The sequence below is a fragment of the Barbus barbus genome, assembly GCF_936440315.1.
Source record: "Barbus barbus genome assembly, chromosome: 14".
NCBI lineage: Eukaryota > Metazoa > Chordata > Actinopteri > Cypriniformes > Cyprinidae > Barbus > Barbus barbus.
The window spans coordinates 11,995,969-12,021,211 of record NC_136742.1 but is presented as its reverse complement, the minus strand read 5'-3'; the positions used below and the strand labels follow the sequence as shown (position 1 = coordinate 12,021,211).

General features: G+C 35.9%; 1 protein-coding gene across 1 annotated transcript in view; it reads right to left on the bottom strand.

Moving 5' to 3' along the window:
- The window catches only part of LOC306880614 (ubiquitin carboxyl-terminal hydrolase 24-like), a 73,664-nt gene that overhangs the window by 12,607 nt on the left and 35,814 nt on the right, over nt 1–25,243 (bottom strand). The window contains exons 17-48 of the mRNA XM_079434246.1: nt 25,047–25,196; nt 24,341–24,472; nt 23,859–23,970; nt 23,550–23,626; nt 23,326–23,466; nt 23,187–23,240; nt 22,989–23,104; nt 22,587–22,653; nt 19,234–19,344; nt 18,836–18,934; nt 17,394–17,567; nt 15,683–15,768; nt 15,369–15,477; nt 14,663–14,821; nt 13,998–14,095; nt 13,775–13,870; nt 9,420–9,648; nt 9,181–9,343; nt 8,942–9,097; nt 8,786–8,856; nt 8,535–8,695; nt 8,263–8,324; nt 5,778–5,969; nt 5,575–5,689; nt 5,350–5,494; nt 5,111–5,230; nt 4,270–4,395; nt 3,749–3,847; nt 3,577–3,659; nt 3,354–3,495; nt 3,153–3,272; nt 1,634–1,854 (exon numbers count right to left, since the gene is read on the bottom strand). Coding sequence (XP_079290372.1) covers nt 1,634–1,854; nt 3,153–3,272; nt 3,354–3,495; nt 3,577–3,659; nt 3,749–3,847; nt 4,270–4,395; nt 5,111–5,230; nt 5,350–5,494; nt 5,575–5,689; nt 5,778–5,969; nt 8,263–8,324; nt 8,535–8,695; nt 8,786–8,856; nt 8,942–9,097; nt 9,181–9,343; nt 9,420–9,648; nt 13,775–13,870; nt 13,998–14,095; nt 14,663–14,821; nt 15,369–15,477; nt 15,683–15,768; nt 17,394–17,567; nt 18,836–18,934; nt 19,234–19,344; nt 22,587–22,653; nt 22,989–23,104; nt 23,187–23,240; nt 23,326–23,466; nt 23,550–23,626; nt 23,859–23,970; nt 24,341–24,472; nt 25,047–25,196 — 3,986 coding nt within the window. The remainder of the gene's footprint in view (nt 1–1,633; nt 1,855–3,152; nt 3,273–3,353; nt 3,496–3,576; nt 3,660–3,748; nt 3,848–4,269; nt 4,396–5,110; nt 5,231–5,349; nt 5,495–5,574; nt 5,690–5,777; nt 5,970–8,262; nt 8,325–8,534; nt 8,696–8,785; nt 8,857–8,941; nt 9,098–9,180; nt 9,344–9,419; nt 9,649–13,774; nt 13,871–13,997; nt 14,096–14,662; nt 14,822–15,368; nt 15,478–15,682; nt 15,769–17,393; nt 17,568–18,835; nt 18,935–19,233; nt 19,345–22,586; nt 22,654–22,988; nt 23,105–23,186; nt 23,241–23,325; nt 23,467–23,549; nt 23,627–23,858; nt 23,971–24,340; nt 24,473–25,046; nt 25,197–25,243) is intronic.

Below are 25,243 nucleotides of genomic sequence, written 5' to 3'. Positions count from 1 at the left end.
ATACTTATGCTCACATCAGATAGAGGGATGAAACTCTAAAAGTGCTGTTCTTTTAATTTGATAAAACATCTATGTGTTGAAACGGGTAATAATAAAATGTGACTTTCTGTAGTTTTGTCTCATATTCATCTTTTAATCATATTTGCAAATGTCTTGACTCCACAGTCAACAGAGCAATTTTGTCTTTACTGTTCCAATACTTTTGGAGGGTACTGTACATACACACAGAGGGGCAAAAGACCTCCCAGAAACATGCTTCAGATATTACGGTTGCTGAAGTATGTCCTATAGACTGTGCAGTATGGAAATTGACTCGGCAGAACTTCATAAATGTATTGTTCAACCACAAGCTCTCTGGAATGTTTTAACAGAAGCTTTGCGTAACATTGTAATGCATGTCATAATCTCTTACTACTTTTCATACTTTAGGGATTTGTTCCTTAGTTATTACTAAGTAATAACTGAGTTTATTACTTAGAATTATTTTCTTATCGTTTGTCTAGAGATCAGTGATTCCAAACTTTTGTCAGCCAAACCCCTTTGACCTAAAATGTTTATTTGAAGTACCACCTAAGTTATGATTTCAATAATTGAACAATATATCAACAGTCCTCTGATGTAGGTTAACAGTCACATGACATGGAGAAAAACAAAATGTTTAATAAAGCAATAAGCCCAAAGAAGCCGTGGTTTACAGTGAATTTATAACAGCTAAGGGGCGTTGTTAAGCACGACGCGAAGAGGAGTGCCTAAAACCCCCTTAGCTGTTATAAATTCACTGTAAACCACGGTTTCACAGGGCTTATTGCTTTTATAAAACGGTTATTCCATATACTTAGTAAGGTTTCACAAAATAAAACAGAGCAAATAAGTGTAATGATATTAATAAAAACAGTATTCTTCCACCAAACAATGTAGTTCCTCAGAAACAATTGTGTTTGGAACAAAGTGGTTGCCAAGCAACACACAAAGTAAACAAAGGTGTAGGTTTGTAGTGTAATTTACAATGGCTTCGAACGTTGCTCAACCAATCAGAACTATCCGTTTTATAATCTTTTTTATTAAATGTTTCATTTTAATTGCTTTCATTTTAAAATTATTTTAATCACGACAACTTGGAATAGTTTTAGAAAGTTAATGGATATGACAATATTAGTGTGTTTGGTCTTGGTGGATTATATCTGCCACATGCTCTTGCTGCTGCAGAGCAAATATGGACTTGCTAATGCCAATAGATACACAGACATGCGTTGTAAACATGTAAGATCTGCTGCTACAAGAATAAAGACACATAAATCAAATAGCAGATCTAGACAGGTGGAGCTGGGGATGTGGAGGGTTTCAGCGGGTTTTGAAGCAGCAGAGGCCAATCAACTTGTGCCATGCAGTAAATTATGTGATTAGTAGCAGACTGCATGTAAAGGATCTATGAGCCTAGAGTTTCATAACTAAACTAGATATTTATCAACTCACAAATCCCAGTTTGGAAAATCCTGGTGTAACTTGTAAGGCCTGATAAGGTGAGGTGTGCTACCATCTTCCAAGTCATCAAACTTTCTCTATTAACTTGGGACAGCAAGTAAACACCTAGTAACAGCAACATGTTAACAGACACTCTCTCTTGCCATCTCACCGTCGGTCTTTGATGAATGAGTAATAGTGTCCTGCGTGGGCCTGTCCGCTGTGGACCACCACTCCCACCAGTTCGTAGTTCTCAGAGATGGTGACCTTTTTCCGAGGTGATCCCCCTGATCCAGCCTCGCCCCCTCTCCCATTCTCTCCATGATCTGCACTTGAATCCTGACGGGCCATTCCTGACACCGTGTACGGCTCCATGTTCAGCACCCAGGGGAACTAAAAGTGAACACAAATTATTCAAGTAGATGCAAATCAATTATATATTCCTATTAGGGCTGTCAGTTTAACGCGTTAATTTAATTTATTAGCTATTAAAAAATTACGTGATTAAAATATTTTAACGCAGTTGATGCATTGGCCCCACCCCCAGACCTGTACATCGTCTTACACTTCATATAGTTGACTGTTGACAAATATGATGCAGGGCAAAAACTCCTTAAATGCAGTTATGCCCTAAAATTCAAGATATTGCTGCAAAAAATGCCCATGTATGAGTTTTTGTCTCATTTATATCACACGAGCAGCGAGAGCATTATCACACAAATGCTGATTTTATCCCGTAATATTACAAGTTTAAATGTGATTTTATACAACAGTTCAGTAAATAAGAAGTTGATATTGTGTTATATTTTAAACACAATATTATGTATTTTTGCTCAATTTTGCAGAGAACATATTACCTTTAAAGCCATAGCAGAATTGTTGCACGTCTTCGAGCAAAACAGCGGTGTTTAGTTTCTGAATGAATCCTTATTTTGAACAAATCGTGTGAATCAATGATTCAAAGACCCATTCATAGAGAGAGCCATTTACTTCATTCCTGAATGAATCAGCCGTTTGAACTAATGAAGACATTTACCGCCACCTGCTGGCAGATTTAGTTTCTTATTTATACCAATAAAAATAAAACGTTAAAGGCATAGTTCACCCCAAAAATTTTAATTCTATCAACATTTACTTACAGTTGTGTCCTTTCAAACCTTTTCATTTGTGGAACATAAAAGAAGTATTTTGAAAACTGTTGTTAGCTGATTTGGTTGCCAATGACTTTCATTGTATGAACAAATAATACTGAGATATTTCTCAAATGATCTTCTTTTATGTTCCATAGTTTATGTTAGGCAGTTGTAGCCTAAATGTTTGTGTAATAAGTTTTATGTAGAATCAAATCAAATATTTATTTCTAAAGCGACAATCTGTAATGTCTACTTGATACTTTCTCATTTACCACAAACATAGCTTTAAATAATCTTTTGTGGGTATCTTCACAGACATTTTTATTTTGTGATTAATTACATTAATTAATCGACATATCAAGTAATTAATTCTATAAAAAATTATAATCGACTGACAGCCCCAATTACTATTCAGAAGTTTGAGGTTGGTAAGATTTTATTTTTAAATTAGCAATTATACATTAAATTGATCAAAAGTGAGATTTTTGGTAATTAGTTGCAGGCTAACACTACATAACATGTAAACTGAAGCAGAGCTGATGCTGCATATAATCTTACTCTGATCTGCTCATCGTATTTGATGGACCGGCCGCTTTCCCAATCGAAGCCGAATCGCATGAGGTGGATGACCAGCACGCTGGGCAGAGACTTTATACAGGTCCGCTTCACAGTGGTCCGCTGCAACACAGAATGTGTGAGTACAAAGTACAGCTGTATTTCCCTGCAGTTCTTTATGAATGAAAACACATCAGACTGTACCTTCTCTTTACATTTCTCGCAGTAATAAGCATTGCTGCCATCCAGGACTTCTCCTCTGACAAATTGATCGAGAGAGATCTCCAGACTCTGACAGGACGTCACCCCCAAGTTCAGAGCCATGAACGTCTCCTCGCGCTCATACCTACAGAGCAAACCCAAAAAAACTCAAGTTAATGTTATAAAGAGGTCTTCAGGTGTGGAATGATATGTGAGTGAGGCTTACCTGTGTGGGCAGTCTTTGCATATCTTCTGATCAGAGAAAATGCCCTGGAATGTGTTCTTGAAGATCTGCTCTCGACCGATTTTCTGTAAGGGTGAAAATGAGGAGAATTTAAAACACACTTCAGACTGTGAATGAGCAGTTGCGAATGCAAGGGACTTCAGGTGAGCTGTACCTTTAGATGTTCATCAAGCTGATCCACCAGACTGGTGAAGAACTCATAAGCGTCCTGCTGTTCTCGCACGTATAATTCTTTATTCCACATCTTAAATATCTGCATCAAGACCAACCAAGTGATGAAAACAATGAAGTCCTTGATTTTTTTCATTAATTGAAATTAAAAATAACATTAGCTTAAATAAAATAAAATATAAAAAAGCCAATATTTCTCTTTTGTTTAAATTGTGCTAAAATAGTACTAAAGTAACTAAAACTTAATAAAAACTATAAAGATATATATAATAAAAATACAATAGAGTACATTTTTAATATCAATGACTTTTATTTAAGCATCCAAATTTGACATCTTTTTCCTCAAATTCTCTGGAGTATCTAATAAACTACCCTTAAATTAGTTTATTACCTGAAATCAGAAATGTCTCTTTAGTATTTTTCACATTTGGCAGCATTTATTCCAAATTCAGTTCACTGTGTGCATATCAATATTTCCAGACATATCGTAACAGTGGATCTCACCTTCCAGAAGTTTTCAGGTACGTAGTACTGTAGTTTGCTCTCCATCAGGTGACCAAACAGAGACTGCACCTGACAGAACACACTCTCCTCTGGGTTTTCAATGTCATCTTCAATTGACAAGACAGCCTACAACACACACAAGGTTCAAATTGTAACCGAAACCTTTTATAAAGACAAACACCATAAAAACCTTATTAAATAACAAACAAAAAATTAAATAAATAATTAGGTTAAAATATTAGTATAATAGTTTAATGTCAGTAATACACTATCACATACACATTTATTATTATTATCATTGTTGAAAACTGATTACTCCTTAATATTTTTGTGGAAACTATTACTTGTTTTTACTATTACAGGATTTTTTGATGAATGCAATGAACAGAATTTATTTAAAACTAACAATACTTTGACACACAAATGCCTTTTCTGTCCTTTTGATCAATTTAACGTGCCCTGACTAAATAGAATTGTGATGAAAATAACTTCAGTTTCAATATTTTCAACACTGACTCTGACTCTCAGTAAATATTGGATTCATTCAATGCAGTATTGTTGAGTATGATGTTTTTAATTGTGTAGTATGCATCATCATAGGTAGAAGGAAAAATGTTTTTAAGAAAATATACTAAAACCAATCAAAAACACTTTTTCAAATATGAAAAAGTAACATTTTAAAACAAACTAGGTCATACAAGCACACAAAAATCATCCTTTAGCAATACAGCAATTAACACTTCCTCGATCCAGTTCACTCCTAATACTTCTATGTTAGGGTGTCTCCTAGTGGTGAGAGAATGTGCTAAACTTACTTCAGTGATAAAAGAGCAACGTTTACCTCAGGCAAACCAGGCTGCATGTAGAGTTGCTGGAACACTGCATTCATATAGCAGGTCGCACCTCCGTTCTTCAGTCCCACAAACCCAGACACAGAGCGACTGTCTACAGGAGGAAGATACTGACAACACACACACACACACACAATGACACAGGAATGAATGCAAGTACATCTGTTGGAAGCTCTTATAGCAGAATTAATTTCCTCCAAGAGATATAAGGACTGGTGATGGGACTCACGTCGAACTCTTTGGTGAGAGATGGGTCAGACTGGTGGTGCATGGACAGCAGTTCTTTAGTGATGAGCTGCAGGTTAGTAAGAGAGCTGTCAGCCAACATGACCAGCACCTCGTACGCCGCCAGACGACTGCTGACTGTACTGCACCTGAGACACAGACATGATTACTAAAAGTAGCTGAAGCAACTTGCGTATCAATGTGTTTAAATGCATGCATTTCCTCTTACTTTGGGTGAAAGTCGTGGATAGATGCTGTGGTGCTAGATGAGCTGTCACTGTTCAGGATGATACGAGACGCTCTGAACAGGAAGTCGTCCAACAGCTGCTGGATCAGAGAAGGACCTGCAGCACATTAACAAGATTTGTTTACTTCACATCCGGCTCTCTATATGCATATCACGCTGTCATATTTATCTGAAAAGTGGCTGACCGAACTGCTCTTTCTCACTGCCGCAGAGGGACAGCAGGGTTTTAATGAGGTGCAGGTGTCCGGCCAGCAGGATGTTGTCGGCCTCGCTGGTCTCCAGCTCGTTGGTCCAAGTGGGCTCGAAATTATCAAGCCAGCTGATCTCGTCCTCCAGCATGGCTGCAGGACTGATCTGAAGCTGCTCCATTTCTGATGCTGGGAACATGCAACATATGAGGCTGAGCTTTTCTAAGGGTATCCAAAAATTGTTTTTAAATTGCACAGGACTAAAGCAAGTGACACTCCCATTTTTAACTTGCATAGAGGGAACAAAACTGGATTGAGCAAATGGCTCAGTGAATTGTTCAGTTGACGTTACTAAAATATTGATAATTTCATATAAATATTGATCATTAAGCTTTTTATTTAATGCTCCATTCATTTTCAATATTTGCAACCCTGTTACCATAATCAAGAATATAGATGAAAAATGATGTCACTGGTCTTTTCTAGCAATAAACATTTTTTTTTTTTTACAGAAAATGTAAATACATGCGTGTATATACACACAGTGTTAAACATGGCTCTTTCCCAACTTTTTTGGAATGTGTTGCAGCTGTCAAAAACAAAATTTGTTCATATTTACAAAATACATTTATGTTGGTCAGTGATAACTTTGGAAATCTTTTCTTTGTACTTTTGTCAATTAAATAAAAGATAATTAACAAATCACAGATTCCTGATATTATTGCATTTTACAGGGAAATTTTGCCTTAAACCAAGCAATCGCTCAGTAGGGACTATCAAGTCTGGGACTAAGTGTTGATTAAGTAGATGGAAGAGGATAAACCCATATATACATACATGCATACATACGGAGGAGAAAAACGGAACGTCTAGAGGATATATATAGTCATGTCCAAAAATGTCGGCAACCTTGGTAAATATGATCAAAGAAGGCTGTGACAATTAATCTACATTGTTAATATTTTTCATCTTTTATTTTTTTTTAAATAAAAAAAAATCTAACCTTTCATTGGATAATAAGAATTTAAAATGGGAGGAAATATCATTATGTAATAAATGTTTTTCTCTAATACACATTGGCCACAATTAACGGCACCCTTTTATTCAATACTTTTTGAAACCTACATTTGCCAGTTTAACAATTTTAATGCCTGATGAGGTTAGAGAACACCTGACAAGAGATCAGAGACCATTCCTTCATCCAGAATCTCTCCAGACTCTTTAAATTCACAGCTCCATGTTGGTGCTTCTTCTCTTCAGTTCACCCCACTCATTTTCTGTAGGGTTCAGGTCAGAGGACTGGAATGGCCAGCAGAAGCTTGGTTTTGTGCTCAGTGACCCATTTTTGTGTTGTTTTTGAGGTTTGTGTTTGGATTATTGTACGGTTGGAAGATCCCAACATGGCCCGTTATAAGATTTCTAACAGAGTCAGTCACTTATTGATTTTTTTATCTGTTGGTATTTGATAGAATCCATGATGCCATGTGTCTGAACAAGATGTTCAGGACCTCCAGCAGAAATATAGGCCCACAACATCAAAAATACAGCAGTATATTTCATTGTACACATGTGGTACTTTTTTTTCATCCATCTTGAGTGTTTGCTACTAAAAAGCTAATTTTATAGTTTCATCTGACCATAGAAGCCAGTCCCATTTGAAGTTCCAGTCGTGTCCGATAACTTAATATGCTGGAGTTTTTGGATGAGCTAGGATAATTTTTCATGAAACCCTCCCAAACAACGTGGTGATGTAGGTGCTGTTTGACAATTGTTTTTAAGGTTTTCTGACCCCGAGACTCAACTATTTTCTGCAATTCTCCAGCTGTGGTCCTTGGAGAGTCTTTAGTCACTCAAACTCTCCTTCTCACCCTGCATTAGGACGATATAGACACACGTCCTCTTCCAGGCAGTTTCGTAACATTTTATGTACAAATGAATTTATAGTGTTTATAGAATTAATACTGAATTTTGATCATATTTACCAAGGGTGCCGATATTTTTGGCCATGACTGTATGTATGTATATGTATATGTGTGTATATATATATATATATATATATATATATATATATATATATATATATATATATATATATATATTTTTTTTTTTTTTTTTTCCGTCTGCATTTAGTAACAATAATGTGAGTAAGAGGGTTAAAAACTGATAATTGCAGTCAACACTACACTAGAAAACTGAAGGAAACTCATTGTTTTTTCTGCCATACTGTAGAAAGAATGTTTTAAAGAACGTTATTATTTTTTTAATAGGGAATCAACAGGGCTGCAAATAAACAAAAATGTGGGACAAAATGTTTTCGCAATTAAATTAGTTAATAATTACAATCAACTTTTATTATAATGAACTACAATTATTATAATCAAAATTATGGGATAACGGTGAATAATCAGAAAATATAATAGGAGACCAAAGCATCTTATTCATATTTGATATACTTAATTTGAAAATAAGACAGAACACTCACTGGTCAGGTCATCCAGTAGTTGGCAACGCAGGTCAAAATACTCTGCGCATTGTGAAAGCAACCTAAAAACACGATCATCAGTTTAGCTCAGTAGATATTCAGAATTTCACACTTTTCTAAAGTCTACACAGTGTTTTAATTACTTTGTGGGCCTGTTACTTTAAGAATTTCATTTAGGTCTCATTTGCCATTATACACTTATAAACACAGAGAAATAAGATTTCTAAATGGTCTCCTAAGAGACAAGAAATCATGTGTTTAGCGTGTCGGACCTTTGGTTAACACCCCTCATGATGCTGGTAGGGGACCAGAGAGGAAGTTGGGCTGTCAGAACCACCTTCAGCAGGAAGAGGTTGGGCTTCTGGAGGTCAGGGTACGCAGAGGTGTCCGACTGACTGAGAGTGTACAGCTGATCACACGCCACACGTCGGATCTGTGAACAGAGGAGCTTAGATGTTTGGATTCAGAAGTCATAGTTAAGAGACAAGTTTAATTTTGTCAGGACTACAACACAAACACTGACCTCTCCACTAGGCGATCCCAGCAAAATATCAATGATGAAATCATTCACAGAAGGCAGATTGTAAAATGAAGCTTGAAAAAGAACAGGAAACAAAGCAATTACGTAAGTGTTTTGATTTTTGCTGACTTTTTCACATCCTAGTGTTTTTTTTCTTACATAGCTGTTGGCAGCGTAGCTGAAGGCATGTGACGAGTAAAGAGAGCGCTTCTCGTGCAATAATAGTGTCTTTGATAGACACACACAGCTGTTTGACACATATCCCAGCCTGCAACGTGGTGACCTCTCCCTCACTGCTTGAGCTGCAGTTACTTCCTGCAACACACACGAGCACAAACATTTAGAGAGATGCATAAGTCCAACTAGAAGACAGACTATAGTATCGTTTAGAGTCTCACCTGTGCTGCTGACCCTGCTGCGGACACCTAGAGGAAGAAGCGAGTTGGTCGTCTCTCTGATTGGCTGGCTGCTGCCAACAAGGTCCAATCGGCCTGCAGCAGCCGCCCAGGTGAGCCTCATGAAACACGCCACAGTGGATGTGAAGTCTCCCACCTCCATTGTCTGAAATGACAAACCAGTGAAGTCAGATAGGGTCAGAAATAAATCATTTAATCAACCATCGGATGCTCTCTCGCACCTGTATAGCGACACGGGCGGCCGGGATGATTTCTTCCACTCTGATGGAGGATCTGTCAGACATGGACACCTGCCTGTAGGAGGACTTCTCTGGAGTTCCACAGACAGAGAGCTGTCGGCCGCTCTGCCGCCCGGCGTTACGGAACGGTCGAGAGGACAGAGTGTCCAGACCTTCCTTGTTCAACTCCTCATCGAGCATACTAGGCATGGCCTGCCCTACTAGCAGGAACCTGCAGGGGGAGATAAATAACAAGTCCTTTAACAAATGCTAAAGCCAAAAGTATCCACCTTATTTTGGAAAACAGAAGTAAGATATTTTCTGTGATTATGCAAGATGTTTGATTCATTAGGTGCTACTGGTACATAGCTAGAAGAATAAAAAAAAGTGCAGGAATCGGTACAACTATTTGCGCTACAAACCCGTGTTAATTCAGAGCCCCTAAAGCAGTGGTCGGCAACAGGCAGCCCACGGGCCAAAAGTGGCCCGCCAGCAATAATATCTGGCCCGCGCCCGCAGCCAGATTATTTTGATAGCGGCTGGTTCTGAATTAGATCTGTCATGACAGCAACAGTTAGCCTACTCACAACCAGAGTAGGCTATGTGAGCGGAGCGCGAGTGGAGCGGTGTGATTTTGAATGGAACGAGGAGCGGATTTTTTAAAAAGTCGGAGCGGCGTGGTTTTCACTCGCTCCAAGAGCGCTCCACCACGAGTACAATTCATGCCAACGACACGGCCGTAATATAACTACATATTTCGCAAGAATTCACAAGTTTAAAATATTTAGCTAGCTTGATAGAGAAGGATCACTCAAATCAGAAAGAATGTGAAAGACGGCAATGGACATGAGCGGGAAGTTATAATAGTTCTCAAGGAATCTGTTTGTTCCTTCTAGATACTAAATATTTTGAGCTGAAAGCATGATTTAAACAACTACTACACAACTTATTCACATGCAATCGCTCTCTCAATAATGCATTCAAACAAATGTACTCTTTCATCTGTATCCGATTTCGAATGAGCAGAAATCTGTAAGAAATGCATCAATGCTGACAAGCATGTAATTAGCTTGTCATGTGGTAGAAAAAAAAGTTTGCACACTAGTGTTCCAATAAGCCACGTTGAAACAAATCTTTTATTTATTTTATTTTTTAATATAGGCCTATGAACAGAACTGTGATACTGAAATTTAGCCGCGGAGCGAAGGCAGAGCGGTGTTTCTGATTTCAGTGAGCGCGGAGTGGAACGGGAAATGGTGAAATCGGAGCGGAGTTATTAAATTCCCGGAGCGTGGAGGGGAACTTGTTGACGCTCCACTCCGCTCACACAGCCTACTCTGCCTGTCACCGCCACACAAATGTGGCATTTTGTTAATGACTGTCCTACCACAGGATTTAAACACCGAGTAACAGCTCACAGTTACAAAAGACACTGTAATAGTATGTCACAGGTAATTCTAGTTGCAGTTTTCATCAATTAATTTCTTAAATTATCCTTTGACTATGTTCTGGCCCACCATCTAGTGGCAAATTAATTTTTTTTGGCCCGATGCCAAACTTACTGCCCTAAAGGGACTTTTGCAAAAAAAAAAAATATACAGACTTTTGTGTGCACACGAGAAACTTTTGCATGCGATTTGTGTGTAAAATTGCAGTGATGCACAAAGGAAATAGGTTATGATTTATATAAACCAGACAATGTAACGCGTATGCATGTAAAAAGTTTCTCGTGAGCACGCAAAAGTTTCTTGTGTATTTTATATTTTTACAAATGTCTCTTTAGGGGCTCTGTATATTTATGATTATGATAATATTACACTAATATCATAACTAATACCAGTTTGCAATATCAATCAGCATAACTGGATAACAATTTTGACATTAGCATGTTGATAAGCTAATGGACCAATACTCTAATAAAATCACAAACAAAATACGTATTACATATAAATATATCACATAAATACATCCTTTAAAATAATACAAATCACACATACACTGGATGACAGTGCATATTTAATTAGATAGAACTACTTTGCTGAGCTGATACATTTCAGAAGTAAATAAAATGGCTTAGTTAGTTAGCTAGCATGGTCCACTTAATGTGTACTTTGTATTTCTATAGACTTTGTCGTACCTACACTCTACTGTCAACAAATATCTTTCTCCACTGACAGCCATTCAAAAATACACCTGTTATTTTTGGGTCAAAAATGTCCCGTATAGACTTTAATGTAATTTCGGAAAGTTTATAGCAGTCTCCTATTCATTTTGTACATAAAAAGATGTATATGCTTATCTAGACGTTTTCACAATTAGGGATGGGTATCGTTAAGGTTTTAACGGTATTACTACTCTTATCGATACTGCTTATCGATCCGGTACTTTAACGGTATTCTTATCGGTACTTTTTGTTTTACTTTGTTTCTTTGTTCATATTCTTACAGTATCTTATCTTATGTATATAAAACACTAAAAATGCCTGCACTTCATCAATTTGTAAATGCACCAGTGTGCAGGTATTTTTAGTGTTTTATATACATAAGATAAGATGCAGTAACAACATGAACAAAGAAACAAAGTAAAACAAACTGACAAATACAATAAAACAAACACACAAACGAAATTAAATAAACAGTGCTTTCATTTTTCCATGAAGGTCTACTAATATTAATGTTCAGGTAAGTAATAGTTACAAAAGTAATCAAATGTAAATGAGCACTGCATAGTTTTCACTGTATGTACTGATAGATGTATGTTTATTAAAGCTATAACGTTGTTCAGATTAAGAGCTGTGGGTGATTTTCTCTTTGCATTTTGTTCTTTGATTAACATTGATGGCTCAAGCTCCAGTCTGACACTTTAAGACAATATACTGACACGCATCGGATTTTCTCCCAACTGTTCTCGTCCACTTAAAACATAAAAGTGAAGACTCTCATAACCGGCCATTTTGACACTTTGTGTGTGTATTTTTTGGCATATTTTTGTGTGCTATTTCGACGCGCCCGAAGCTCAAAGTGTGCTTGTCCGTTTTGGAGCACGCCGCCGCGCAGGCACACGCGCGCACACACATTTCAGCCTGGGGAACAGCAGATTGTACTTTCAACGTTTTACTATCAAATATGTCCTGCAATGTAGCAACAGTAAAGACGGCATTTTATAACAATCACTGATTGAGCTGATTCAGATGTTAAGTTTTGATTCGGAGGAACGAATCCGCGCCGCTATGAAGGGAAGGGAGTTGTGCTAGAAGAAATGCGGCTATAATCCTTGGAAGCCAAAATCGAAAAAAAAAAAAAAATACTTAGCTTAATATAACAGCCACAGGCCTAAAGTGTGAGCAGATGTTTGAATAGTTGGTTCTCTCTTCTATCATAATTAAACAGGACTTTCATGTTGCGTGCGCTGAAGTTCCCCGCTTGAGCGCGATCTGGCTTCTGAATTGCGCATAGCAAAAATGCATCATAGACAAATGTTTGAATATTATTGCACATAAAAACAGCTGGCGACATATATATATATATAGAGAGAGAGAGAGAGAGAGAGAGAAAGAGAGAAACAATAAATGTATGTGTGTTTTCTTAATTTCTCCAATACCGACAGAAGTACCGATAACGTCAGAGCTTATCGATACTCCGGTCTTTCATAATTTAGCCCCGAGACCGATTTAATACCGAGTTTCGGTACCCATCCCTATTCACAATAGTCTTAGGCTGATGATACACGGGGCAATTTTTGAGCAGCATTGCTTGGGCACTTTCCCATTGAGAATGCGTAACAAATTTCTATCTGGATATTTTAGATCGGGCATGGGCCCTGTGCCTCGCCTGTTTGCCCGTTGACAACAACATTGCTCAAAAAGTTGTATCATCTGCTGTAGGCTTACATAGAAGCATTTTACATGGCTATATCGCCACCTATATGTCAGTAGAGGTACTGCACTTGAGCAGTAGAAACATGTATCAGGGGTGCAAACTCGTCAGGAGTGAAAAAGGTGACAAACTAAACTAAAAAAATTTTTTTTTACAGATCTACACGATTCACGTGAATGACCTATTTCAAGGTGAAAATGGCAAATTTCGCCGAAAGGTGACAAGTTTGCACCCCTGATAAATTAAATCAAGTTTTTATATTCAGAAACATTATGTATGATATTTATGAAGAGTCTATGGGATGTCATTAAAGACACCGTTTTTAATTATTCATCCGGGTCAATAAAAGACCCAAACAGAAAGACATAGTCTTTAAAGCAATATTATTATGCTCCTCATCGCTTAGAGTGCTGAATCCAGAGAGTGCACAAAATAGAGAAACAGGGAAAGAGAAGACAGCCAGACTGATAAATGAGACTGCACCTGGCCAGCTGCAGGCAGATGGAATAGACTCCTTGTCTGGTCTCGTAGTCCACCTCAGAGGGGATGGAGTCTCTCTGCATGACGTTAACCACCAGACTGAGACAGAGAGAGACAGAGAATGCACCGCTGAGATAATTAATGCTTAAAATATAGAGCCACATTACGACTGCAGAATTATCAACATGAGAAGCAGTGTAAAAGTGGGTAGAAAGCAGACGGCTACCTGAGACCTCCCGCTTTGAGGAAGTTCTCACAGAAAGATTTGACACTGGTCTTTGCCATTTCATCATCAGATGTGGGCATCAGCTTGGAGCTCAACACCTGTAAGGAGGACAGGGGTCAGTGTGTGCATATAGAAAAAGCCTAAAAATGAATGTTCTCTCAACAAACGGTGTTATTTTAAAATTCATTTTTACTACTTTTGCAACCCTGTTACAAAAATGTGTGAATTCATATACTTTGGTTTTTATTTCCTAGTAATTAACATAAAAAATAAACAGACAACATTTATTTGGGAAAAACTACATATATTATATACACTACCATTCAAAAATATTTTAACATATCTTAAAATGTCATTTATTCCTGTGATGGCAAAGCTGAATTTTCAGTGTTAGTGTTACATTAAATTATTCTAATATGCTGATTTGATGCTCAAAAAACATTATTTATGTCGTGCTACTTAATATTTTTGAGGAACCTGGGCTGTATATGCCAAAATAGGTAACAGGGTTCAGAATTAAGCTGTCAATCAATAAGGTCTAGATAGTTTGGGACCAAATGCTGGTTTGTAATTTTTGATAAAACTTAAAAGTATTTGTTTGATATCTGTTTCCCGTAGTAACTTTGGCAACACAGTTGAATCAAAATAAGAAATGCTTCATGTACCTCCAGGTTATAGAGCACTCTGAACGTAGACATGCCAGGGGCAGATGAACGAAACAGAGACTCCAGGATGGACGCTGCACTCTGCTGGTGCTGCTGTTTACTGGACAGAGATGGAGACTTTGAGGCCTGAGAACCAGAGCCCAGTGTAAACAGAGTTTTCTGATGGAAGAGAGAGTGAGAGAGAGTTATGTACTATCTGCAAGAGGACTCTGTCCTCTGTGTGCACCCTACTAAAAATAAAAACCCTGTCACATGACTATTACCGTGCTCAAAATGCGGCCCGTGTTCAACTCTGACTGTTTCACCTAAACTAACAGTCACACCTAATTATTCTTTACTAATACAGTTTTCCAAATACTAAACTCATCAAAACTATTACATAATTCCCATAATTCAATTCATGTTATGTATTGACCATAAATGTGAAACAGATCAAAAGTATTCTTTTTTTTTTTTTTAAAGAAATTAATACCTTTATTAAGCAAGGGTGCAATAAATTGATCAAACATGAGTAAAGACATTTATAGTCTTACAAAAAATATTTATTTCAAATAAATGCTTTTTAAGGCTACTTCTTTAGATCAAAAGGTTTTTAAAATCATCAGAAACAAATTTCACTAGCTAGAAAAAAGTTGAACTTGCTATCTAATCTTGAACTGACACATTTATGCACCTTTCTCCAAGTTAAAGAGAGGCTTTCAGGTACCTGGTGACTCCAGACGCTGGACTCTTTTGGCACAAAGTTATCAAGAGCGTCCTGCACCTCTGGGTCAGTCGGGATAAGCAGCAACAACTTCCTGACACGCAAAGTTATTCTGGACAGGAACAAGAAGGCCACACAGTTATTACAAGTCAAATGAAATCACAAAATACACAACATATGCCCGCAAAGTGAAAGGAAATATCAACCATTGAATGAATAAAGAAAAAACAGGTTTACTAAACAACGACAATTAAAATTTTGGGGTGAAATATCCTTTTAAGTAATTGCATAACTTGCACGAGTTGTGGGTTGTTTACCTGGGTTCCTCCAAATTGGCGAGCTGATAAAGCATCTCAAAAACGTTACACACCAACGCCATGACCACACCAGGAAGAGATTTCTCCTGCAATCACACACATGAGGATAATAAAGTAGGTTGATGAGGTTAATAACTTAGATTTGCGATAAAATACTGTTCAGATCGGGTCTGTAAGGTTTTTAATTTTTTTTGGTGAAAAGTTACTCTTTTGTAACTGCTGTACTATTTCAAATAAATATTTTTGAACTTTCTATTCATCAAAGAATCAGCAACACAATTGTTTTCAACAAAAAGTGTTTCTTGAGCACCAAATTAGCATATTAGATTGATTTCAGAAGGATCATATTACAATTTTATTTGATTTATTTTTAATATGACTGTTTTTCATGTATTTATAAATCAAATAAATGCAGCTTTGGTGAGCATAAGAGACTTCTTTCAAAAACAAATAATTTTACAGACCCTAAACTTTTGAATGGTAGTGTGTGTATTCTTTATACAAGTGTGTAATTGCTAGGGCTGGGTATCGTTCAAATATCGATACCGGTTCCTGAACGATACTTTTTACGATACCAATTTTCAGCTTGTTGACATTTATACAGTCTCAAAGCCTCATCTCCTGAGCCACTGCACAAAGGAACAAAATATATCCAACACAATAAATCAGTGCAAATAATTTTAATAAAGCTCAAATAGTTTTCAGTTTACACTAGTGCGTGCTCGTTTTAAAACGCATAGCTCAGACAGAATCATCATTTCTATTCATTTATTCTAGGTTGTTAAAGACTTCAAGAAATTGAAAATCTTTATCCACTTTCATAAGTGGGTGTTTTAGTATGTCTAATTATTTGAATGCATAAAAACAACTTAGTTTATTCAAATTTATTCTTAAAATAGCCTTATTATTATTTCCGCAGAAATTCTGTGTTCTGTATCTGGTTTTCAAATGAAGGCATAAAACATTAATTTCATATATCTTTAAATTATTGAAAATCAAACTTTATTTATTTTGGCAAAAAAAGGTGGTTTACTATTAAAATTAAAACATGGAAATGTTGAGTGATCATTACTTAAAAAAAATTAAGTTTTAATAATTTTATGAGTAGCCTAGTAGTAGCAGTATGTACGTTCTGCTGAACAATAATATATTTCTGCCGTAGTGTCTTCCAAGTTAAACCGAACTTTTATTTTGACGGGTTGCCGTGAATACTTTACAGTTGTGTGTGTATAACATGATGCTAGTTTTACTCAAATCAAATGGTAAAATGCTCATGAAGTGACTCTCAGAGCAGTTCTGGAGATGTTGTTCATGTGTTTATGTCCTCATGTAGTGAGACGGCAGACGCTGAAATCACTGTGAACGTCACGCGCACTTCAGTCTGTGTAGTAAACAAAACCACGTGATATAGAGAGCAGACTGCTCTTTCAAATCGCTCTTGCGGATGTCAAACACTGATCAAGCTGTGCCGTGTCGCTCCTAGTCGAACACACCTAGTGCTGCAGGCTTATTGGCTCACTGACGTTGATGAGATTAACCCCTTAGGTATCGGAATTTGACGTTTTCCGATACTTGATATCGAGGCAATTCGGTCGGTGCCTAGAAAGTATTGAACTCGATACCCAGCCCTAGTAATTGCACAATTGGTGTATACTTGATCCAATAAGCATTAGCAAATTGTGTGAGTTGTCAGTCCAGTGAGTGAATGTACCTGCTCCAAAGCATACGCGGAGTTAAAGACCCCACTGCTGCTGGAGCTGGCCGAGGCGGAGCTGTCCGCTGAACTGCCTGATGGAGTGCCTGTTCCTGAGCTCTTCACCGTCAGACTCTGCTCATCAGAGAAACCCAGCTGATTCAACAGCTTCTGGTCACGATTCATTGTCAGCTGGAATTTATAAAGAAGACTGTTAGTATGAATCCATAATACATGCAAATAAAGGTTAATATGAAGAGCTTGTTTAATATGAACTTTCATAAAAATGATTCAAATATTATTTATTCCTTTATTTTTTTTTAAACTAAACATTTGAAAGTTTTGAAGTTCAGACTTCTGTAGGCAGTTATTTCAAAATGCCAAATTATTGGCCATTTTAGTAACAAATCTTTTAACTAAAACTTAAACCAAAACTAAAACATTTTTGGTTATTTAGAAATAAAAATCAAATAAAATATAAATATTAGATGAAAAACAAACTAAAAAATTTGTAAAAGTATAAACTGATATAAAAACAATTTATGAAAACAATTTAGAAACATATGTAAAAAAACAAAACCTCAAATTTACAAAGATAATTCGGATTAATAAACTATAATGGTATATAAAAATACTAAAATAACACTAGTAACAACAATCAACACAAATAAACCGTTTATTGTTCACTATAACTTTTTTTTATTTATTATTTTTTATTTATTTATTTGTAATTTTTTCCATTTATATGTTTACTATTGAAATGTTGTTGTATGCATTTGTCAATTTTATTTAATTTCTGTATTTTCTTAAATGAGTGTGTATAGAGTATTTACAGAGTGTTAACTTTTAGTTACTTTGTCATATTTGTAAGTCGCTTTGGATAAAAGCGTCTGCTAAATGACTAAAATTAAAAGTAAAGTAACTACAAAAACTAGTCACTGTCGTTATCAATAAATAAAATCAAAGCTTAAACTATTAAAAGCATTTTTGTCTGATGAACAAAACCTGAAATAAAATAAAATAAATATTAGATGATAATTAAATGAAAATTTGATATTTTACCTTAGCAACTAACTGAAATAAAACTACAATTGAAATTAAAAAAACAAATGAAAACTATTTGGAACTATTAAAAAAAACAACTAATAAAATTACAAAAGCATATGACAGAATTACTAAAAATTAAACAAATGAAAACGAAAACTGAAAATAAAAATAAAAGCTTATTCAAAATATTAATAAAAACTAAAATAGTACATAAATAACGCCAAAATAACACTGGTGACAATAAGCAATACAAATAAATAATGTTTATTGTTAACTAGAAATCGGTCTGAAAACAATGCGGTCATTATAGCTGCTACATTCTCACACAGTGCCGGCCTGTGCTGTAGGAGTGTTTGGCACCTGTGCACTGCTCAGATATGACTGCGACCCATCACAGTTAGTGTTTGACTCACCATGCTGTCATTGGCAAATATCTGCACATTGTCCACCGGACAACTGAGCTGCTCGGCTATCTTCCATCTGATGCTGCCTATGGTCTCGTTGCTGTGGGCCTGCACACATTCACATCAACACAAACACATAAGGGCCGTTTCTATCCATCCATTCAAATCAGGCACAGCAAATTCCAGTCAGTTGAGTCACGATCACTCAACAGACGGTTGTTTATTAATATCACATTTGGTTTCTCACGCCGAACCTACACCTGTCATTTATCAATATTCCTCTATTCTCCAAACAGGGAGAATGTTTATCAAGTCTTCCATTTATATCAACCCTGTTTACAGTCTGTCATAAGTATGTGCATTTGAGTCATGAGCGCCAGAACTGCAAGAAGTGTGTGTGAAGTTACCTCCAAGGTGAATGTGTCTTTGGTAGATTCGTAAGTGATGTGAAGTGTAACAGGATGGCCGTGGAAAGACGCTCCATGAGGTAGAATAGTTCGAGGAACAGAATACAGGTCCTGAAACAGATCCAGCGGGACAACAGTCAGTACCATGTGACCTGAAATCTAATTTTCCATTTCAAACCAGTGTGAAGACAATCATTTAAATGCCGGCTGTCATAAAATTGTTTATGGAATTTTTTGATATTATAAAATTTATCCTAGAATACACTACTGCTAGTGCAGGATTCTTAAAAAAAAAGAAATAAATAAATTAAAAATAATTAAGAAATATTTTTTTTTAATTGATCAAAAGCAGCAGTAAAGACATTTGTAAATGTCTGTTTTTTTTAACTTTCTATTCATCAAAGAATACTGAACAAAATGTATCACAGTTTACACAAAATATTAATCAGCACAACTGTTTTCAACATTGATTATTATTATAATAAATGTTTCTTGAGCAGCAAATCAGCTTATTAGAATGATTTCTGAAGGATCATGTGACACTGAAGACTCAAGTAATGATGCTACAAATTTAGCTTTGCATCACAGAAATAAATTACATTTTAAAACATTAAAATTTGTGCTGTCAAATGATTAATCGCATCCCAAAAAAGTTTGTTTATATATGTGTGTACAGTCTATTTATTATATATATATATATATATATATATATATAATAAATACACACACATACAGTATATATTTTGAAAATATTTACATATATTTATATTCCTATAATTTATATTATATATAAATATACCTAATAAATATACACCAGTACACACACAAATATTGTGAGAACAAAAACTTTTATTTTGGATGGGATTAATCGTTTGACAGCACTAATTGAAACAGTAAATAGTTATTTTATTTAAATTGTAGTAAAAAAGTAGTGTATATTAAATAATTTATATGATTCAATAACAGGACATCAATAACAGGAATAAAATCTAATGTCTATGTTATTATAATACATATATAAGAATTATTACTAGGGATGCATGTTATTGGATTTTTGCCGATATCCGATATGCCGATATGTTTCTACTCATTTTGGCTGATACCGATGTCTGTGACCCGTGCTGGCAAAATGAGTCAGAATGCGCACATTTTCAAAAATAAGTTCTTTATATTTTCACATTCTCAATTAAAATACCTTCAGAATGATATATGACTTGTTGGAATCAGACAAAAATAATTACAGCACATCTGAATTCTAGAAAAAAATCGAGTTAAAGATTCCAAAGCAGAATCACCAAGCAACGTTGCATATTTTCCTCCAATTCTTTTATTAATAGTAATTACTATATTATTAATTCACAATATAGCTATTTTTATTTTATCTTATATTAAAAATAAGAACAAAGATGCAAATAAACAGTAGCCTAGTTTAATCAAGAGCAGCGTCTTTTCTTTTAATGTAACATTGACAGATCTATATTAAGACCTACTGTAATGCATGGATCAAATATAATGTTACACATCAGATTTTTCCCCAACCATTAACTAAACATCCATTAAAGACATAACAGATTATGACTGTGTGAATCTGGCTAAGAGATATTTCGCAATAATGTACTTTATAAGGGACATCGCGCACAATCGTTTTGTTTTCATCAGCATGGGTTTAAAAATCATATTTCACTGGTTTGGACTCATGTCACCGAGAATTCGATGCACTTTGCAACAATAGCCCTACAACTTGTGGTGAGAAGCAGCAGCAGTTGTCCAGAAGCGAGCAGAGAAAAAGGTGCTCCTCTCAGAAAACGTACAAATAAAGATCATTTTAGATGTTTAATTACTATTTGGAGCATTGGGATCGCTAGAAGAGGGCAATCGCTGCATTTTGTTTCCCAGAAAGATGCAGTGTTAACCCAAACATTTTGTTTTAAGATTTAACATTTGTTGATGGTCTAAAGCAAAAGAGTTGTAAAAGTTCTGAAAATCTTTTAGAGCTCATGATTTATTTAAAAATAAAACATATTACACATTAATGAATAACACAGTATTTATAAAATTATTTAATTTACAAGTGTCATATTTGTAAAAAAACCAATTTTTCATGTAAGCTAGCTTCTGACCTTTAAATCAAAACATACACATTATTTTATGACATAAATTACTGCTTTATTTAATCAGAAACAGTCCAAATGTTATTTGTGTAGGCTATTTTACTTTTAATTTAATTAGAAGTACGCCAACAGCGCCCCCTACAGATTTTAGTTTATTTAGAATTATTACTAAAACATTAGCATACATTATTAAAATACCTAAAATGAAACATTTTAAAAAAATAATAATAATGAAAACAACCACTTTCCTGAGGTAAATGTAACATTTGATGAGCTCCTGCATATTTTACAGCAATACATATGCCATTTTGAATCCTTTTTCCATGAATAAGCATTTCAATGAATTGGCAAATGAATTCCAGCAATAAGCTACTGAGCTTCATATTACATGATTTACTCAAATTCATAGTTTAGACAAAAGTGCTACAGGCCAAAAGCACTTCCTGCGCCAAATGTCTGTCAATAACCGACCAATTAGTGTCTGTTAGACTGAACGGGTGTCAAAATGTCTGCCTCTCTCTCTGAATACGTGCAGGAATCAACACCATATCAGATGCCTTTTGCTGTGTTCTGGTATGATTATTCCTGAATGCACTAAATGGCGCGACAGACTCTGCCAGATTTCAGCACGGAACTGAACAGCTGGAGAAACGGGGAGACAGTCAACCAATGATCAGACTTCATCATTCCACAGCTGCGAGTCTGACAACTATCAAACACATTAAGAGAATTAACTAGCAAAGTCTGTCGTTCAATGATGTTGCTACATTTGACTTTTACAGCTTGCTGGTTTCTTCGCTGAGACTGACTGATGCTTTCAAACAGAGATCAACTGTAAGTCATTTAAGATGAATATTAATGCAATAGTCATAAGAGGCTGAATACAAGATGAACTTGAGCAAATAAAGTTTTGCGCTCAGATATGCAAAGTAGTGTGTAACCCAGTCTTTGTGTGTGGGCACTGGTTTGGGTGGTTTATGGGGACGCAAATTCGTATAATGACATGGGTATGAGGTATTGTGAAGATGGATTATGTTTGCCTATGTCCCAATAATTCAAAAGGCTTAAAAACATTTGGCTTTTTTTTTTAATCTAAAAATGCACAAAGTTTTCTGTGAGGGGAAGGTTTAGGTGTAGGGCAATAGCAAATACAGTTTGTACAGCATAAAAACCATTAGGCCTATGGAGAGTCCCTCTAAACCATAAAAACCAATGTGTGTGTGTCTGTGTATTGGCTCTCACCTCTATTGTGATGACATAACGCTCTGCCAATAACAGAAGTCTCTCAATGATCACTAGTTTACTGGACCTGAGGACAGAGATGATTATCAATACATTTTCATGTAATACATATCAATCTTGATACTAATGACATCAGTCTTGATACTAATGACAACAAACTCTTTCTGAACAGAGTTGCATAACACCAAGTCCAATGCAACTAAATGACAACGTATTAAATGTGGGATAAATGTGAGTTTTAAAAAAAGCAAAAAAACCAAACAAAAATCAATACTACAAAATACAAAAACAAAAAAGAATAGAACACAGAAACAAAAATCAATACAACAAAACAACTAAACGCAAACAGAATAGAACAAAAAACAAAATCAATACAAAAAAATAAAAATCTAGACCTCATACCTGGATGGAGATTGCACTGATGTGGCGACCGTTGGCATAGCAGTGGCTGTCAGCATCTTGGTTGCCCGGGTAACCGCATGTGTGAGGGTCGGGCCGCCCAGCGCAGAGCTAGCAGCCTGTGTGTGATGTAAGAATTAATTTTTATCACAATCATCATCACAAGTGAAAAAAAGTGTCATTTCACACTGTAACACTCACCTCCAATCTCTTATAGCAGTCAGCAATGAATTTCTTATGAAGAGATACAGAGTCCTTCAAAAAATACACAAAGAAAATGTTAATTAACAGCAACATTTTGGAATAGCAAGACTCGAATAATGAAGGTTTGACTGTTTACCTTCTTCATTTTGGGGTTGAGGTTAATGTAGCTGTAAGTAATGATGAGGTGTATGGCTTCATTAGCAATGTCCTCGTCTGGAGATTCCATAGCGATCCTCCAGATGAAGTCCATCCCAGCCAGATCCAATCGCTCCACACACTGAGAAAGACAATCATGTGTTTTCGCTTGTCAAGATGGGATTTTCCCACCAATTTCACTGAGAACAAACACGAATCTCATACCAGTTGTGTTCCCTGCCGTTTGAGACGGTGGTCACTGAGGTTCACATTCTCAAAGAAAGTCTTGAAGAGGTTAAACCCTGTAAAACATTGATGAAAGACCACAGAAAACTCACACACTAAGTACCCCTTTATGCAACGTCACACTATGATGTTAACAAGGCCATTTGTTTCTGTGATAAATTTAGCACAGTAAGAGCAGTGGTTTCCTGCAGATGTACAGGAGACGTCCAATACCTCAAAGGTGCTATAGTGTAGGAAATACTGTGGTTTTAAGTTGAAGAAGTGAGAAGTCTGTGGTTGAACTTTTACCGTTCATAGTGATCTCATAAGGCTCCAGCTTGAGGATCTTCTCTTTAAAGAGCTGCTGTTGAACGTCACTCTCTAGATCATGCTGTCCCTTAGTGAACCATTCGAAACACATCTACAGCAGAGTTGAACACCATCAAAACTACATACTTTGTCACAATAGTAAAAATTCAGCAGTTTTTGAGTATTTGCAACACCAATTTTTACACCACAGAACTGAAAAGTCATTAAGCTCACTACATTTAACAAGTTGGTAAAAATGACGAAAAACACAATGGCATTTAGCCTTTAATCCAAAGCATGTGGCTTGTGCCACATTTGTTTTTAAGGACAATGATTAAACGGCGTGATTAAAATTGAAACAAACAAACAAAAACAAAATAAAAAAAACCACAAACAAAACAAAAACAAACAAACAATTGAAGAAAGGCAAAAAAACAAAAAAAAAAACACAAATCAAACCAAACAAAAACAAAACACCACACCTCTCGATCCAGCTCGCACACTTCCATGCCGGACACCAAGCATTCCCAGATCTCTTTGGCTCTATTCCAGACCAGGTATAAACTGGCCTCTTGCAGGAAGAATGCAAGGAACTTCAAGTGACCCTCCAAATACTGGAAAAATGTGAAAACAACAACAACAAAAAAACAAAAACATTAGATAAAAAAACTACTTCTCTTTTTTCATTCTTACCAAATGTGAGGCATAACATGAGTCACTTTGGTAGTCTACAAATATATTTTTGTACTGTGCTAATTTTTGGGTCAAACAGCAATATGATTCATCTTTAAACCAGAGGAAATGACTAGACTTTCTTTCTTACTTAACTAGAAACCAGAAGTTGACAGCCTTTTTTGGGTGTTGTAGATGACTAAAAAAATGCTTATCTTATTTGCTACATGTTTGTGAACTGCAGGGGGCAGAATTATTTTTATTTTTTTATATACCATAATGTATTGTTATTATTATTCTTTTCCAAATATGTACCAAAAATGTCAAGATTCATAGTACTGTTTTTTAATAATAATCAAATACTTAGATTTGTACTGTTTTACATTATTTGTAATTAAGCTTCTTTCACACCGTAGTAATTGTTATCGGCAAACTCTTATTTTTGACTGAGCTGTAATATAAACAATGTTTAAATTATTTGTATCACAAAGAGATAATGGACTTGTGGTAGCGCACCTCCTGATAGGTGTACCGCCCATCAACCAGTGTTGACCCAGAAAGACCATTGGATCCAGCGACGGACACGGCCAAGCGATGACATGACACCAGAGAGCCAGTGATCAGCTTCACTATCTCAAAGTTCTTCTTCAGGTCCTGGATTATACTCTGATAGAGGACACAACATGACGTACAGCATAATCCAAAGCCATTTA